Genomic DNA, 14,472 nt, shown 5'->3' with positions numbered 1-14,472 from the left:
ACATTCAGAATCTTCAATGGAATGGAAATAAACTGAGTTGGTGCCTGTTTGTCTCTATAGCAATCTAACCTTACCTAAATGAGTGGGTATGTGGTTTGGATTTCTTTGTTTTCTTCCCCTGGTTCCTTTATTTCTATTCCAACCTAGTGTTCACTCTGGGCAGGTGGCTAATGGGCCAGCTTAGGTTACAGGATGGTTTTAAATTTGGCCTGGTTTGTGAGTAATGTCTTTTGTGTGCCGATTGTGTATAATGTCTTTCAAAGGCTTAGGATGAAGCTTGGATTCTGGACCCCAAGGATGTTTGCAGGAACACACTGACTCATGAAGGAAAAGCTGAGTTTCAGCAGAAAGGGGAGACCTCAGCCTAGCAACATCACCCCAGAGGAATTCCCATGAGTGTGGCTCAAGGCTTCAACTGGCCAGATGGAGATCACCATGGGGGTCATGGATGAGAATGCCACCAATACGTCAACCAACTATTTCCCTCTGCTTGACCCCCTCGGAGCCCAAGCTGCTTCTTTCCCCTTCAACTTCAGCTATGGTGACTATGATATGCCCTTGGATGAAGAGGAGGATGTGACCAATTCCCGGACCTTCTTTGCTGCCAAGATTGTCATTGGCATGGCGCTGGTGGGTATCATGCTGGTCTGTGGTATCGGCAACTTCATCTTCATCACTGCCCTGGCCCGCTACAAGAAGCTACGCAACCTCACCAATCTGCTCATTGCCAACCTGGCCATCTCTGATTTCCTGGTGGCTATTGTCTGCTGCCCCTTTGAAATGGACTACTACGTGGTACGCCAGCTCTCCTGGGAGCATGGCCACGTGCTGTGTGCCTCTGTCAACTACCTGCGCACGGTCTCTCTCTATGTCTCCACCAACGCCCTGCTGGCCATCGCCATCGACAGGTGAGTGGAGGTGGGGACAACCAAGGAAGGACAGTTGTGATTGATGAGAGGTATCTGTATTCACCAGAACTGTGGGTGCATGGAGGGGCCAAAGGTGGCCCATTTATTGAAAATGAGAATTCTAGTTTTCTAGCTGTAAGGAGTCAGGAGGTAGTAGAGGCCCTAGAGTTGGGTAGCCAGGTATCTTCTGATCTCTCTGCCATGGACTTGCTGCTAGGTGTTGTATCTGTCCAAGGCCTGGAGGCAGACAGCCACCAGGAGGTGTGGAGGGAGAAGTTTAAGTTGCAGGCAGTTATCTCTTGAGTCAACTTGGTAATCTTGAAGGAGGTTTCTATCTCATCAAGACCTACTATACTAAACATGACACCCTACTAACACCAGTTGACTTTTTAATAGTTATTATTATTTAAAAATTTTTAATTTTATATTGGAGTATAGTAGATTAGGGCTTCCCTGGTGGCTCAGATGGAAGAATCTGCCTGCAATGTGGGAGACCTGGGTTCGATCACTGGGTTGGGAAGATCCCCTAGAGAAGGGCATGGCAACCTGCTCCAGTATTCTTGCCTGGAGAATTCCATGAACAGAGGAGCCTGGCTACAGTCCACAGGGTCGCACAGAGTCCGGCACAACTGAGCAACTAACACAACTACTACAGCTATAGTAGATTAACAGTGTTAACACTGGTTGATTTTAAAGAAGGTTGAGGAATTTGTTTTGAACAAACAAGTCAAAATAAAGTATATGCTTACTTACTCTTTTTGTTTTTGTTACAATAATCAGTTTGCTCCTTTTCATACATTAGCGTGCAACAGTACAGAAGAGCTGATTCTAGTGAAGACAAAATCAGTAAGAGCAGCCTATGCCAATCTTATATCTTCAGGCTTTTCATTTAGTATAATCACCTGTGCTAATGGGCCAGAGTGGTTTTTGTGCCCTTGGGACAGTCTTTGAAGGCTCCTCTGCCCAAAGTTGAACTCCTGTTACAAAATACCATGTTGCAGTGTAGAGACAGTTACCCTGAGGGTCTGACTGGGCCTCTGTGTACTTGGATCTGAACAGTCTGTCTCTCCTTCTTAACCCAGAGGGCCTGAGCACAGATGCTCTCTGTGTCCCATGGCCCGAGGGCTCTGGTGGCATCTGGCCCACTCCTTGCAATTAGGATACCCTGGGATTGAGAGGGGGTTGAGAAGGAACCTGGCTTTAAAACCTCGAAGCATGTCAGAGGGTTAGCACATTAATCAGCCCTTGGTCTGTCATCTGTAGAAGGTGTTTGGAAGCGTCATCCCTGAAGAAGGCTTGGCTGAGGTCCTCATTGTGAGCCATGGAGCCCCATGGTGTTCTTTCCACCCATGAACAGACCCTGGGTGAATATGTGGAAGGAGCAGGAGGGGGACAGTTGAGCAGAGTACCTGCTTCCCAAGTCCTCCTCACAGCTGTTGAGGAAGATCTCCAGGGACCTTGTCTCTGAACTATTCTGAAAGTGGAAGCTGCACCATCTCTTTTAGCACACGAGCAGGACAAAACATATGAGGTCATTTCCTGAAGTTTCGCTCTAGCAGGACATCCTTTCACAGAGGGTGCTCCCAGGCACTGCACGGGGGTAGTAGATGCCTGCTGTGGGGTGGGCCCCTGCTGCCTGCGTGAGACCCATTTTACCAGGAAGGGGCCTAACTGGTGGAAAGGGGTAACACTCAAGGAAGAATCAGCTTCAAGGGGAATGGTAGCCAGGGTAAAATCAGGACATTGGGCTATTCTGAACAAGTAAGATAATATTATCTATTATTATGTCAATCAGCTCACCTCCATCTACCAAACTCTTTCAAATTCTTATTCAACTTTCATATGAAACAGTTTGTCTGAAATATTGCAGGCATTTCTCTTATAGTGGGGGTTTTAATTGGGAGCATGCTTTGCATCCTGGGGACTGCTTTTGTAGAAGTGTTGTGATTGGAAACTTGAACCCAGACACTGGAGGAAACTGTTGCCTGCACAGGACCATCCAATGGCCTTGGCCGACTAACTGACTGCTCCAACGCATTAAGTTCATATAGTGATGATTGTGATCTTTGTTTCAAATTATTTAGATTTTTATGTGTTTTTCACATGTCAAATTTCAGTTTCATGAATAGATTCCTGTTTGGCCTCATGTGTTCAGGATTTGATCAGTGATTTTCAGGTTTGATTTTGTTGTTGGGAACTAGTTTTTATCTTGATATAACAAATATGCCCACAGTTATAAAAAATATCTTTAATTTTATAAATTTCTGTAGGAATAGTATGAGCAGTTAGTCTGTTGTTCAGTCACATCCAACGCTTTGTGACCCCACGGACTCTAGCCTGCCAAGCTCCTCTGTACAAGGAATTCTCCAGGAAAGAATACTGGAGTGGGTTGCCATTTCCTTCTCCAGGGAATCTTCCCAAAACAGGGATCCAACCAGGCTCTCCCACATTGCAGGCAGATTCTTTACCATCTGAGCCACCAGAGAATCCCCAGCAGTTAGTCTTCCCGGGTTTAAACTCCTACTGCACTGTCTATTGGCTTCAGGGCTTTGTTATTTGACCCCTCTCTCCTTCAGTTTTCTCATGTATAATATGAGAATGATAAGAAAACCTAACGTATTGGATTGCTTTAAAGAGAACATGAAATAACACATGTAATTCTTTAGAACAATGCTTAAAGCAGAGTAAATCCTAAATAAACAGCGGATGTTATAATATGTAAATTACCCTTTAAAGGAACAGTAATAACAAAACCAGATAAACTATGACTATTTCTGATTGGCTAGCCTCTTTGCTTTCATCGCAGAGGTTGTTTCATGATTTGATTAAAGAAATAATACTGCAAAGTTTCTAAGAAATACAGCTCTCAAGTTATAGTAGAGCAAAACTATTTATCTCCTACCTGTTCTCAGTCTCTACTGTTGGTTCCATGGTTCTCCCAGGCATCTCACCTGGCAAATCCCTTTTGTCCTTGCTGCTTTCTCCCTTTCTCCACCACTCATTTTATTCCCAGGGCCTGACAGTACCCCCCACCCACACCCCCTGCTCCCACCTCCCAGTTTTCCAGCAGGGGCTGAACTGTCACAGTCTTCTCTTGGCCTTCCTGCCACCAGTGTTTCTTGGCTCTGCCCCTCTGCCCACCCTCCTCCCTCACAGCCATCCTAAACATTCATTCTTTCACTCATTTGTTCATTCAAACAATGCATTTTTATAGAGCGCCTTTGATGTGACAAATACTATTACAAGCACTGGTGAAATGATGGTGAATAAGCAAAAAAATTCCTTGCACTCACAGAGCTTGATGGAGAGAGACCAGTCAGGCAAGCAAAGAAAGAAGGTAATTTCAAAACATCAAAAATACTCTGAGTAAAAGCAAACATATACATACCCTATAATGAAAAAGAATCCAAAAAAACAAGTACATGTAGGCATAACTGAATCACTTTGCTATTTACCTGAACCTAATGCAACATTGTAAATTAAGTGTTCTTCAATAAGGCAGACACACAAGCAAACGCTGAGAGTGACCGAGCGTGGGAGATGCTCTAGGTGGGAGTAAGGAAAAGCGTCTCAGAAGAGATATGGAAACAGATCTCTGAATGATGGAGGAAAAAAAACTGGCCTTGTAAAGACTGGGAAAGAGTATTCCAGACACAGGGTGCAAAGGCCTCAAGATGGGAGCAAAATTGAAGGTTGTAGGAATAGTGAGAAGGGCCCTATAGACGGAGGGAAGAAAGCAAGACGACAGCCAAATTAATCTTCTGCCTCATACACCCCTCTTTCTCTTGCTTGAAAGACCTCGAACACCACCATTGTCTACAGAACACGGCTGGAATCTTTTCATCTGCTTTTCCAACGTCTTATTATTGAGCTCCAGACCGCCTGGCAGTCTCATGCTGGGTTAACACATTGATGTCCTGTTTTCCAAAAACAGGTTGCAATTTTTTTGAGAACTGTCACCGTGGCCTATTACATTTCTGTTCATCCAGAGCGAGGTACTTGTCGAGGGTGAAGTTTTATTAAGATTGTAAGTACCCGGAGTTCACAGTCAGCAAAAGGTTATGAAAGAAGTAAGACATGATCCCTATTCTTGGGAAGCTTGTCAACCAGGGTGCAGGGAGGGGTGAGAACTAACATGGAAGAGTTAGAGGGGAAGTAAAGCGTCAGTTTGAAATGAAATTTGGAAAAGGGGAAGATCATCCGATACCAGAAGAGTCAAAGGAGGCCTCAGGAGACAGATTTTTAACTTGGCTTCAATCAGTGACTATCAGTAAAGAAGAAGAAAGGATTTCCAAGAGGGTAGAATGGCGTTTGCAAAAGCTGAGAGGTGAGAATGCTTGCGGTGAGAGTGAGATTCGGGGAGGACAGGAGGTGTGGGGACAGAGCAAAGAATGTAAGAGAGTAGAGATCAGAGAGAACAGCAGCCTGCTCTAAAAAATAAACGAATGGGACCTAGTTAAACTTAAAAGCTTTTGTACAAAGGAGGAAGCTATAAGCAAGGTGACAAGACAGTCTTCAGAGTGGGAGAGACTAGCAAATGAAACAACTGACAAAGAACTAATCTTCAAAATAAACAAGCATATGAAGCTCAATACCAGAAAAGCAAACAACCCAACCCAAAAGTGAGCAGAAGACTTGGACATTTCTCCAAAGAAGGCATACAGATGGCTAATAACACATGAAAAGATGCTCAACATCACTCATTATTCAGTTCAGTTCAGTTCAGTTGCTCGGTCGTGTCCGACTCTTTGCGACCCCATGAATCACATCACGCCAGGCCTCCCTGTCCATCACCAACTCCCACAGTTCACTCAAACTCATGTCCATCGAGTCGGTGATGCCATCCAGCCATCTCATTCTCTGTCATCCCCTTCTCCTCCTGCCCCAATCACTCATTATTAGAGAAATGCAAATCAAAACTACAATGATGTATCATCTCACACCCATCAGAATGGCCACCATCAAAAAGTCTACAAACAATAAATGTTGGAGAGGGTGTGGAAAAAAAGGAAACTTTTACACTGTTGGTGGGAATGCAAATTGAAACAGCCACTGTGGAGAACAGACTGGAGATTCCTTAAAATGCTAGGAAAAAAACCATACAACCCAACAATCCCACTACGGGGCATATACCGAGAAAACCATAACTGAAGAATACACATGTACCCCAGTGTTCATTGCAACACTATACACAATAGCTAGGACATGGAATCACTCTAGATGTCCGTTGACAGATGAATGGATTAAGAAATTATACACATACACAATGGAATATTGCTCAGCTATTAAAAGGAATGTATTTGAATCAGTTCTAATGAGGTGAATGAACCTAGAGCCTATTATAGAAAGTGAAATAAGTCAGAAAGAGAAAGACAAATACTGTATATTAATTCATATATATGGAATCTAGAAAGATGGCACTGATGAACCTATCTACAGGGCAGCAGTGGAGATGCAGACATAGAGAACAGACTTTTAAACACAGTGTGGGAGAGAGAAGCTGGGATGATTTGAGAGAGTAGCATCGAAACATTATACATTACCATATGTAAAGTAGATAGCCAGTGAGAATTTGTTGTATGATACAGGGAACCCAAAGCTGGTGCTCTGGGACAACCTAGAGGAGTGGGATGGGGAGGGAAGTGGGAAGGAAGTTTAAGAGGGAGGGGACATATGTATACCTATGGCTGATTCAAGTTGACATATGGCAGAAACCATCACAATATTGTAAAGTAATTATCCTCCAATTAAAAATAAAATAAAATTTTTAAAAATAGGATCTTGCTCTACAGGATCACAAAATCTGGGCACAGGGAGTCAGACCTGAGGGTAGCAGGGGACTGAGAAAAACCCTTAGAGCCCTCTGTCCCCTAGGTCTGGGTTTCCTCTTTGATATGGAGATAAATGCACAATCCTTGGGGTGTATCTTTGGATCTCAGGCACATAGGGCACTGGAGTCCCTTCTTTCACCTGGAATCTAGGGGAAGCTGACCAGTCAGCCTGCCTATTGGCAGCTCTTCTCTACTGTCTGGATGAGGCAACTAAGGCAGGAGGAACAGCATTCAGCCTTAGGAAGCACAGATACTTCCTTGTGAGCTTATTGGTTGCTTAAGGAGCAGGTTGTGCATTAGCTGCCCATCCCATTAGCCACCTAGTAGCCACTGTGATCACCATTTCCATGATGAGATCTGGGGCTGAGTCCCGGGGACAGAAAAGGAGCTCCAAGCCTCTTTGCTTAATCACACAATCCACTGCCATCACACAGCTAGTGGCTGGACATTTCTCTGTCTGGCAGCCTTCATTCTTTGTTCTCTGGGAAATGCTGACTCTAAGTGGATCTGAACCTGAGCCATTGTAGTGTTAGACACACTGGTCAAGCCAGTGGCATACTCCTAAGCAAAGAAAAGTAGTTGCCAACTATCTAACTGCATTTTGTACCATCTATAGGTAGAAACTGACTATGATGAAAAGAAGAGAGGGGCTGCTAGGATTTCAGGAGGGAAGGATGAAGGGTTGCTTGTTCTGGTTGGAAATGGAAAGAACAAATGGAGTACTGGAGAACCCACTGGATTTGGAAGAAGATACGGATGGATCTGCATCATCAGTATCAGTTCAGTCACTCAGTCGTGTCCGACGTTTTGCAACCCCATGAAACACAGCACGGCAGGCCTCCCTGTCCATCACCAACTCCCAGAGTCCACCCAAACCCATGTCCACTGAGTCAGTGATGCCATCCAACCATCTCATCCTCTGTCGTCCCCTTCTCCTCCTGCCTTCAATCTTTCCCAGCATCAGGATCTTTTCCAATGAGTCAGCTCTTTGCATCAGGTGGCCAAAGTATTGGAGTTTCAGCTTCAATATCAGTCCTTCCAATGAATATTCAGGACTGATTTCCTTTAGGATGGATTGGTTGGATCTCCTTGCAGTCCAAGGGACTCGCAAGAGTCTTCTCCAACACCACACTTCAAAAGCACCAATTCTTCAGCACTAAGCTTTCTTCACAGTCCAACTCTCACATCCATACATGACCACTGGAAAAACCATAGCCTTGACTAGATGGACCTTTGTGGACAAAGTAATGTCTCTGCTTTTCTATATGCTGTCTAGGTTGGTCATAACTTTCATTCCAAGGAGTAAGCGTCTTTTAATTTCATGGCTGCAATCACCATCTGCAGTAATTTTGGAGCCCAGAAAAATAAAGTCAGCCACTGTTTCCCTCTCTATTTGCCATGAAGTGATGGGACCGGATGCCATGATTTTAGTTTTCTGAATGTTGAGCTTTAAGCCAACTTTTTCATTATCCTCTTTCACCTTCATCAAGAGGCTCTTTAGTTCTTCTTCACTTTCTGCCATAAGGGTGGTATCATCTGCATATCTGAGGTTATTGATATTTCTCCCAGCAATCTTGATTCCAGCCTGTGCTTCCTCCAGCCCAGCATTTCTCATGATGTACTCTGCATATAAGTTAAATAAGCAGGGTGACAATATACAGCCTAGTTCTGTCAGTTACTAGCTGCATGGCTTTTGACAGTTATTTAACTTCTTCACATCTCAGTTTGCTCATCTGTAATACGGGCATCTTTGCTTCCTTAGCAATAGGGTTGGGGTTATCTAACAAGAAAGTAGATTTGAAAATGCTCTGTAAATTGTAAGCTGCTTTAGAAACTTAAGCAAGTATTACTAATAATATGCCTCCCTGGTGGCTCATATAGTAAAGAATCTGCCTGCAATGCAGGAGACCTGGGTTCAATCCCTGGGTTGGGAAGATCCCCTGGAGAAGGGAATGGAAACCCACTCCAGAGTTCTTGCCTGGATAATCCCATGGACAGAGGGGCCTGGTGGGCTACAGTCCATGGGGTCACAAAGAGTCAGACACAACTGAATGACTTTTACTTACTAATAATGGAGTTCGGAGTGTAGCATAGCCAAAGCTCGTGGCTATCCTTGAAAGAGTTTTCTGCAATTTGCTTATTGGTAAATATATTTGGAAGGCCTCTTGCACACCTCCTGGTGCTGACCTTGGGGATGGAGGTGGAGTGATGTCAGGATGAACTGATGGGAAGTCACATATTACCCTGAAGATTAGTGTTGATGCAAAAATGAACAAATCCAATAAAGTAGATCCAATAAAATAGAGCCAAGTAGCAGAGGACTTGCAAATGCAGGATTGGCAAGTAACAGGTGAAAGAAAATTGCTTGCTATACAAAATAGCTCTGAAAAATACATTTTAGGATACTAACAATTTCTTGCATATTAATAGTCTATTGTTTATATGCAGTGTCACTTTGGAGCCTCACAGTATCTCTGTGAGTTTGAAAAGGCAGTTGATATTCCCATGTCACAGATAAGGAAATTGAGTCCACAGGGCTAAGTAAATGACAAATTTACATAACAAGTTTGTGGCAAAGATGGGATTAGATTCTTAATATTCTCATTCCTGGATCAGTATTCTCTCTTACATAGTCACTGAAAAAACACTCTGAGTTCGAAACATCATAAAAACAGGAAATTACTAGTGGGAAAAGAAGGAATAGAATTGTATGGTATAAATTCAAATAGCAAGCAAGTATAAATACAGAAACCTTCTTTGACAGAGAAATCAGCAGAACATGGTGGGGTAGATAAGGGAGAGAGATGATGAGAACAAAAGCTCTAAACTCTCAGTTTTCGTTATGACTCAGAGCAGATTGGATGCCCGCCTTACAGCAGGAGCGACATGGTCTTCAGGGAGGTCCACTGCATGCATTGACAAAGGCACCACCAACACGCTGCAGGCATTCCCATTTCACCCTCAGCATCCAGCCTGGGAGACTGGTGACTACCAGGGTTTGCTGTTGGTGGTAGAACCTGTCAAGCAGTCAGCTGGGTGGCCAGCATGAACCCAACACATCCAACTTCATCTAACATCTGGAAGAGAGCAGAAGTCTTGTGCCAGTGAACTCTCCAAGTAACACTCAGCGGGGTTGGCTGTCTGTGTTATGGGATGGACAGAAACAGCAGAAATATGAAAAAAAAAAAAGAATGAACCTCCTGTTGCAATCAGAATCCCAAGTAAGATGACCTCAAGGGGATCAGTTGCAAAGAAAACAGAATTGTTTAGCTTTCTTCAGGCGCCTGTCATGTTTGCCCTTGGTTTTACCAGGAATAAGCTGTGGATGCGTGAGGATATGTTTATTTCCAGTGTTGATTAGTCATTCCCTCCCACTTCACTTTCCATCTTTCTCCTTCTCCTGCTTCTACCCCCTGCCAGACAGAATGTCTTCCAGGAAATCAGAGCTGTCTGCCTAAGTGTGTGCACTCTCTCTGGGAAGGATGCTTTCATACTGCACGAATGACTCACATCCCCCAGAAAATGCTCTCTCTTCTTTCCTGGACAACTGTGTGGTTTAGGGTGAAAGGACAAAAGCAATATCTTTTACTGTCTGTTGCTTTGTGGTTCAAAAAACATGTTCATGTATATTCTCAATTGATTTTCACATCAACCATGTGAGATAGGGTTAAATGTTGAGAGTACTATGGTATATGACCTTAAGAAAGTCAGTCATTTCTCACTAAGCTGCATTTTCCAGCCTGAAAAATAAGATAAATGGTCACATGCTTTTCTTTCACCTTTGCATGTAGAGCAATGTTTTAAATGTATTTAAAAGTATGGAATGAAGGCAAAACCTTGCCCACTATTTCTATCAGGAAGATCAAATTCTCCCAACAAGTCCTTGGAATTATCAAGTCCTATTAACTCTAAACTGTGGGATAATTAGAATGAATTTCCCTGAAAACAGCATGGACCTGGGAATAGTGCCAGGCTAGAAACCAGTAGGAGATGTTATTCTTACATTTAATAATAATAGTTACCATTTATTGCGTGTATACCATGTTTAAAACTGTGCCAGAAATTCTGTATATACTGGCACGTTTAATCGTTAAAAACAAGCAAAAACTTTTGCAGGTAAGGAAGTCAAGATTCAGAGAGATTAAATTTAAGTTGCCTGTCCTGGGCATATATCTGGAGAAAATGCTACTTCAAAAAGATACATACAGCCCTATGTTCACAGCTGTACTATTCGTAATAGCCAAGACATGAAAACAACCTAAACATCCATTGACAACTGAATGGATAAAGAAGATGCGGTACATATATACAATGGAATATTACTTAGCCATAAACAATGAAATAATGTCACTTGCAGCAACAAGGATGAACATAGAGATTATCATACTCAGTGAAGTAAGTCAGAAAGAGAAAGATAAATATCATAAGGTATCACTTGTATGTGGAATCTAAGAAGTGAAGTGAAGTAAAGTGGCTCAGTCATGTCCGACTCTTTGTGACCCCATGTACTGTAGCCTACCAGGCTCCTCCGTCCATGGAATTTTCCAGGTGAGAATACTGGGGTGGATTGCCATAAAATATGACCTAAATGAACCTATCTATGAAACAGAAGAGACTCACAGATATAGAGAACAAACTTGTTTTTGCCAAGGGGCAAGGGGTGGGGCTTGGGGCAGGGATAGATGACCAGTTTGGGGTTAGCAGATGCAAACTATTATATATAGAATGGATAAACAGCAAGGTCCTACTGTATAGCACAGGGATGTATATTTGCTATACAGCAGAAATTAACATTGTAAAACAGCTGTCCTTCAATTAAAAATAACTTGCCTGAGGTTGTACAGCTAGTAAGATATGGGGCTGGAGCTAGCATGCAAGTCTGCCTTTCCTGGAAGCCCACATACCATAGGTGCCATTTGATTGTGCCTCAATGTTGCAAAAATAATATCCTCCCGCACTTCCTTACTATATGTTGATACCAACTGTGTCCTTATCCTAGATATCTGGCCATTGTTCACCCGCTGAGACCCCGGATGAAGTATCAAACAGCCACTGGCTTGATTGCGTTGGTGTGGGTGGTGTCCATCCTCATTGCCATACCATCAGCCTACTTCACCACTGAAACAGTCCTCATCATTGTCAAGAGCCAGGAGAAGATTTTCTGTGGCCAGATCTGGCCAGTAGACCAGCAGATCTACTACAAGTCCTACTTCCTCTTCATCTTTGGCATCGAGTTTGTGGGCCCAGTGGTCACCATGACCCTATGCTATGCCAGGATCTCCCGAGAGCTCTGGTTCAAGGCCGTCCCTGGTTTCCAGACGGAGCAGATCCGGAAGCGACTGCGCTGTCGCCGGAAGACTGTCCTGGTGCTCATGTGCATCCTCACAGCGTACGTGCTGTGCTGGGCGCCCTTCTACGGCTTCACCATCGTGCGGGACTTCTTCCCCACGGTGTTTGTGAAGGAGAAACACTATCTCACGGCCTTCTACGTGGTCGAGTGCATTGCCATGAGCAACAGCATGATCAACACGGTGTGCTTCGTGACTGTCAAGAATAACACCATCAAGTACTTCAAGAAGATTATGCTGCTCCACTGGAAGGCTTCTTACAATGGCAGTAAGTCCAGTGGGGACCTTGACCTCAAAACCACGGGGGTGCCTGCCACAGAAGAGGTGGACTGCATCAGGCTGAAATAACTCCAGAACAGGACCTTTGGGCCCCTGACAATGTGCTTAAGCCCACACTATCAACCAAGAACTCTAGGTTTGCTGCACAGGGCAAAAGAAATGGACAAATATGTCAGTGCTGTGTTCAGGGAGCTCAGAATCTCTAAAACTGGTGTGACTACACCATCACCAGTGGCTGACATTCAATGAACATCTAATTTGTGCAAAGTGTAGGCACTGGTGAAATCTATATCTGTTGGTGATATTTGATCGGCAGAAAGAAATAGGGATTAAACAAACAAACAAAAAATAATAATGATGGGACATAGTGTGGAATGATGGATTTTCCAGAAGGGAACCTGAGTAGTCACTAAAAACTGTGGCCTATATGTTTGTAGGGTGAGGTTCTCTCTGGATCATCTCAGCTACTCATCAGACACTGAGATAACCTATCTCTGGGATTGTTCTTAGGCTTGAGTTCACACCTAACGCTTGCTGACCTGGGGCAAGAATACAAAGCAGGTTCCTGGCTCTTTGTGCAATCTTCCCTTCCATCCCTGGTTCTGACTCTCACCCTGGGCACCCAGGAAAGAAAGAAACATACAAATAGGTGGTGGGGGGCCCAACAGTGAGATTCAGAGGGCTTATTGAGGGTTTGTCCCTCTTTTTAATCCACCTCCTTTGTTTGGTGTTTTGAATTGGAAATTTGGAACCAGACGATCTGACCCAACCTTGGATCTGTATGGGCCTGGGTAAGGCCTCTCGGAGGGCAATGAAGATGATATAATACCTGTGACAGCTACCAATGCAGTGACCGTGAAGAACCAATAAGATAGTATATGGGAAAACTCTTTCAACCATGCAAGTAATCAAGAGTGGACTAATAGCTATGTGTAGTGCCCTGAAAAGGAAAAGCTTGTCATCTTAGCTTATATATCTAGAATCCTCACCATCTCCCCCTTTCGTATTGTTTGTGTGAATTATTCCTCTACCCCTGTTAGCAGTTCTATGTATGCATTACGTTCCTAATAACAGATTGGTACAAAAAGGCATTGAAATTTGGTGGCAGAATTGTGAAAGGAAATGGTCTCCAGTGAGAAAATGAGCTCAGGGTTTTAGAAACTTCAGAATCAGAGCATCTTTGTGACTGATCGTGGAAGTATCAGTCATGCCTGTTCCTCGCCAGCATGAATCTGGGGGATGTGATTCTTTTTTTTCACTCTAGTTTCATCTCTGGGGGTGGATAGATGTGGAATGGATTTGTCTTCTTATTAAATAATTCTAGAGCAGCACATCTATTGACATAATGCTATTTAAGTGATGTCTGTATGGTGTTTCCCCCTCCAAATATAGTCAACTCTTTAGTTTTGGTGGCAAAGTTTTGTTTTTTTTGTTTTGTTTTGTTTTTTAATAGTTACTGTATTTGCCTGGAAGACGTATTTCTAAAACCTGTTTGTTTCTTTTTATTCATCGTCCAGCAGATTTACCTTCCGGTTTAACTAGAATACTCTCAGAGAATGAAAACGAATTAAAATATTAGCCTGAAGCCAATCTGCTTTGGAAGGCAATTCTATTGCATTCTAAAACTAGGAAAGTTTAATTTTTGAACTGAAAAATGATAAAATTACATAATTTGTTGTCCTTTTGTTCATCTTTTCCATTAGGAATGTTAAACATGAGTTGACTATATTACATGGGAGCTTTTTACATGTGACAATCAAACCTCTTCCTGATTTTCAGCCTAAAATATCAAATTTTCACTTGTTTGCCTGTCTGTAATATTTCTAGATATTATGTCTGTTTGTGATTGTACAATGAATAAAAATGTTATTATCAACTGAACTAAATAGTCTCTCTATGTATATAATTATTAACCATAGTATTCCTGTAATTTCCTCCCTCCCCCATTCTTTTCCCAGTTACAGTGTGATGGTTTTCTGAGTGAACACTGAATAGGTGCTGATTCCATGATCATATGAATTCTGAGAACAATGCTCTTTCATGTTCTTCTTGCCTGTGAACTTCTCTCCATCCTAAAGAGATTTAGCTGGTTTATATTTTTCTCCT

General features: G+C 43.0%; 1 protein-coding gene across 1 annotated transcript; it reads left to right on the top strand.

The window, feature by feature from the left end:
• Nucleotides 1-212: 212 nt before the first annotated feature.
• PROKR1 (prokineticin receptor 1) lies at nucleotides 213-14,213 on the top strand. Its single transcript, XM_055399938.2, has 2 exons — nucleotides 213-908; nucleotides 11,739-14,213. The coding sequence occupies exons 1-2, from the start codon at nucleotides 424-426 to the stop codon at nucleotides 12,433-12,435; spliced, it is 1,182 nt and encodes a 393-aa protein (XP_055255913.1). The 5' UTR covers nucleotides 213-423; the 3' UTR covers nucleotides 12,436-14,213.
• The last annotated feature ends 259 nt before the right edge of the window (nucleotides 14,214-14,472 follow it).

Source organism: Moschus berezovskii, chromosome 11 (assembly GCF_049115385.1).
Source record: "Moschus berezovskii isolate FMDL1 chromosome 11, NW_MosBer_1.0, whole genome shotgun sequence".
Taxonomy (NCBI): Eukaryota; Metazoa; Chordata; class Mammalia; order Artiodactyla; family Moschidae; genus Moschus; species Moschus berezovskii.
The sequence above is the reverse complement of the archived record's forward strand: the minus strand, read 5'-3'. Positions and strand labels throughout refer to the sequence as shown.

What these genes read in the sequence shown, in the direction of transcription:
- PROKR1 (XM_055399938.2), top strand. Translation starts at nt 424, where the DNA reads ATGGAGATCACCATGGGGGTCATGGATGAGAATGCCACCAATACGTCA. An exon ending in CTGGCCATCGCCATCGACAG is followed by an intron (nt 909 to 11,738) that starts GTGAGTGGAGGT and finishes TCCTTATCCTAG; the next exon opens with ATATCTGGCCATTGTTCACC.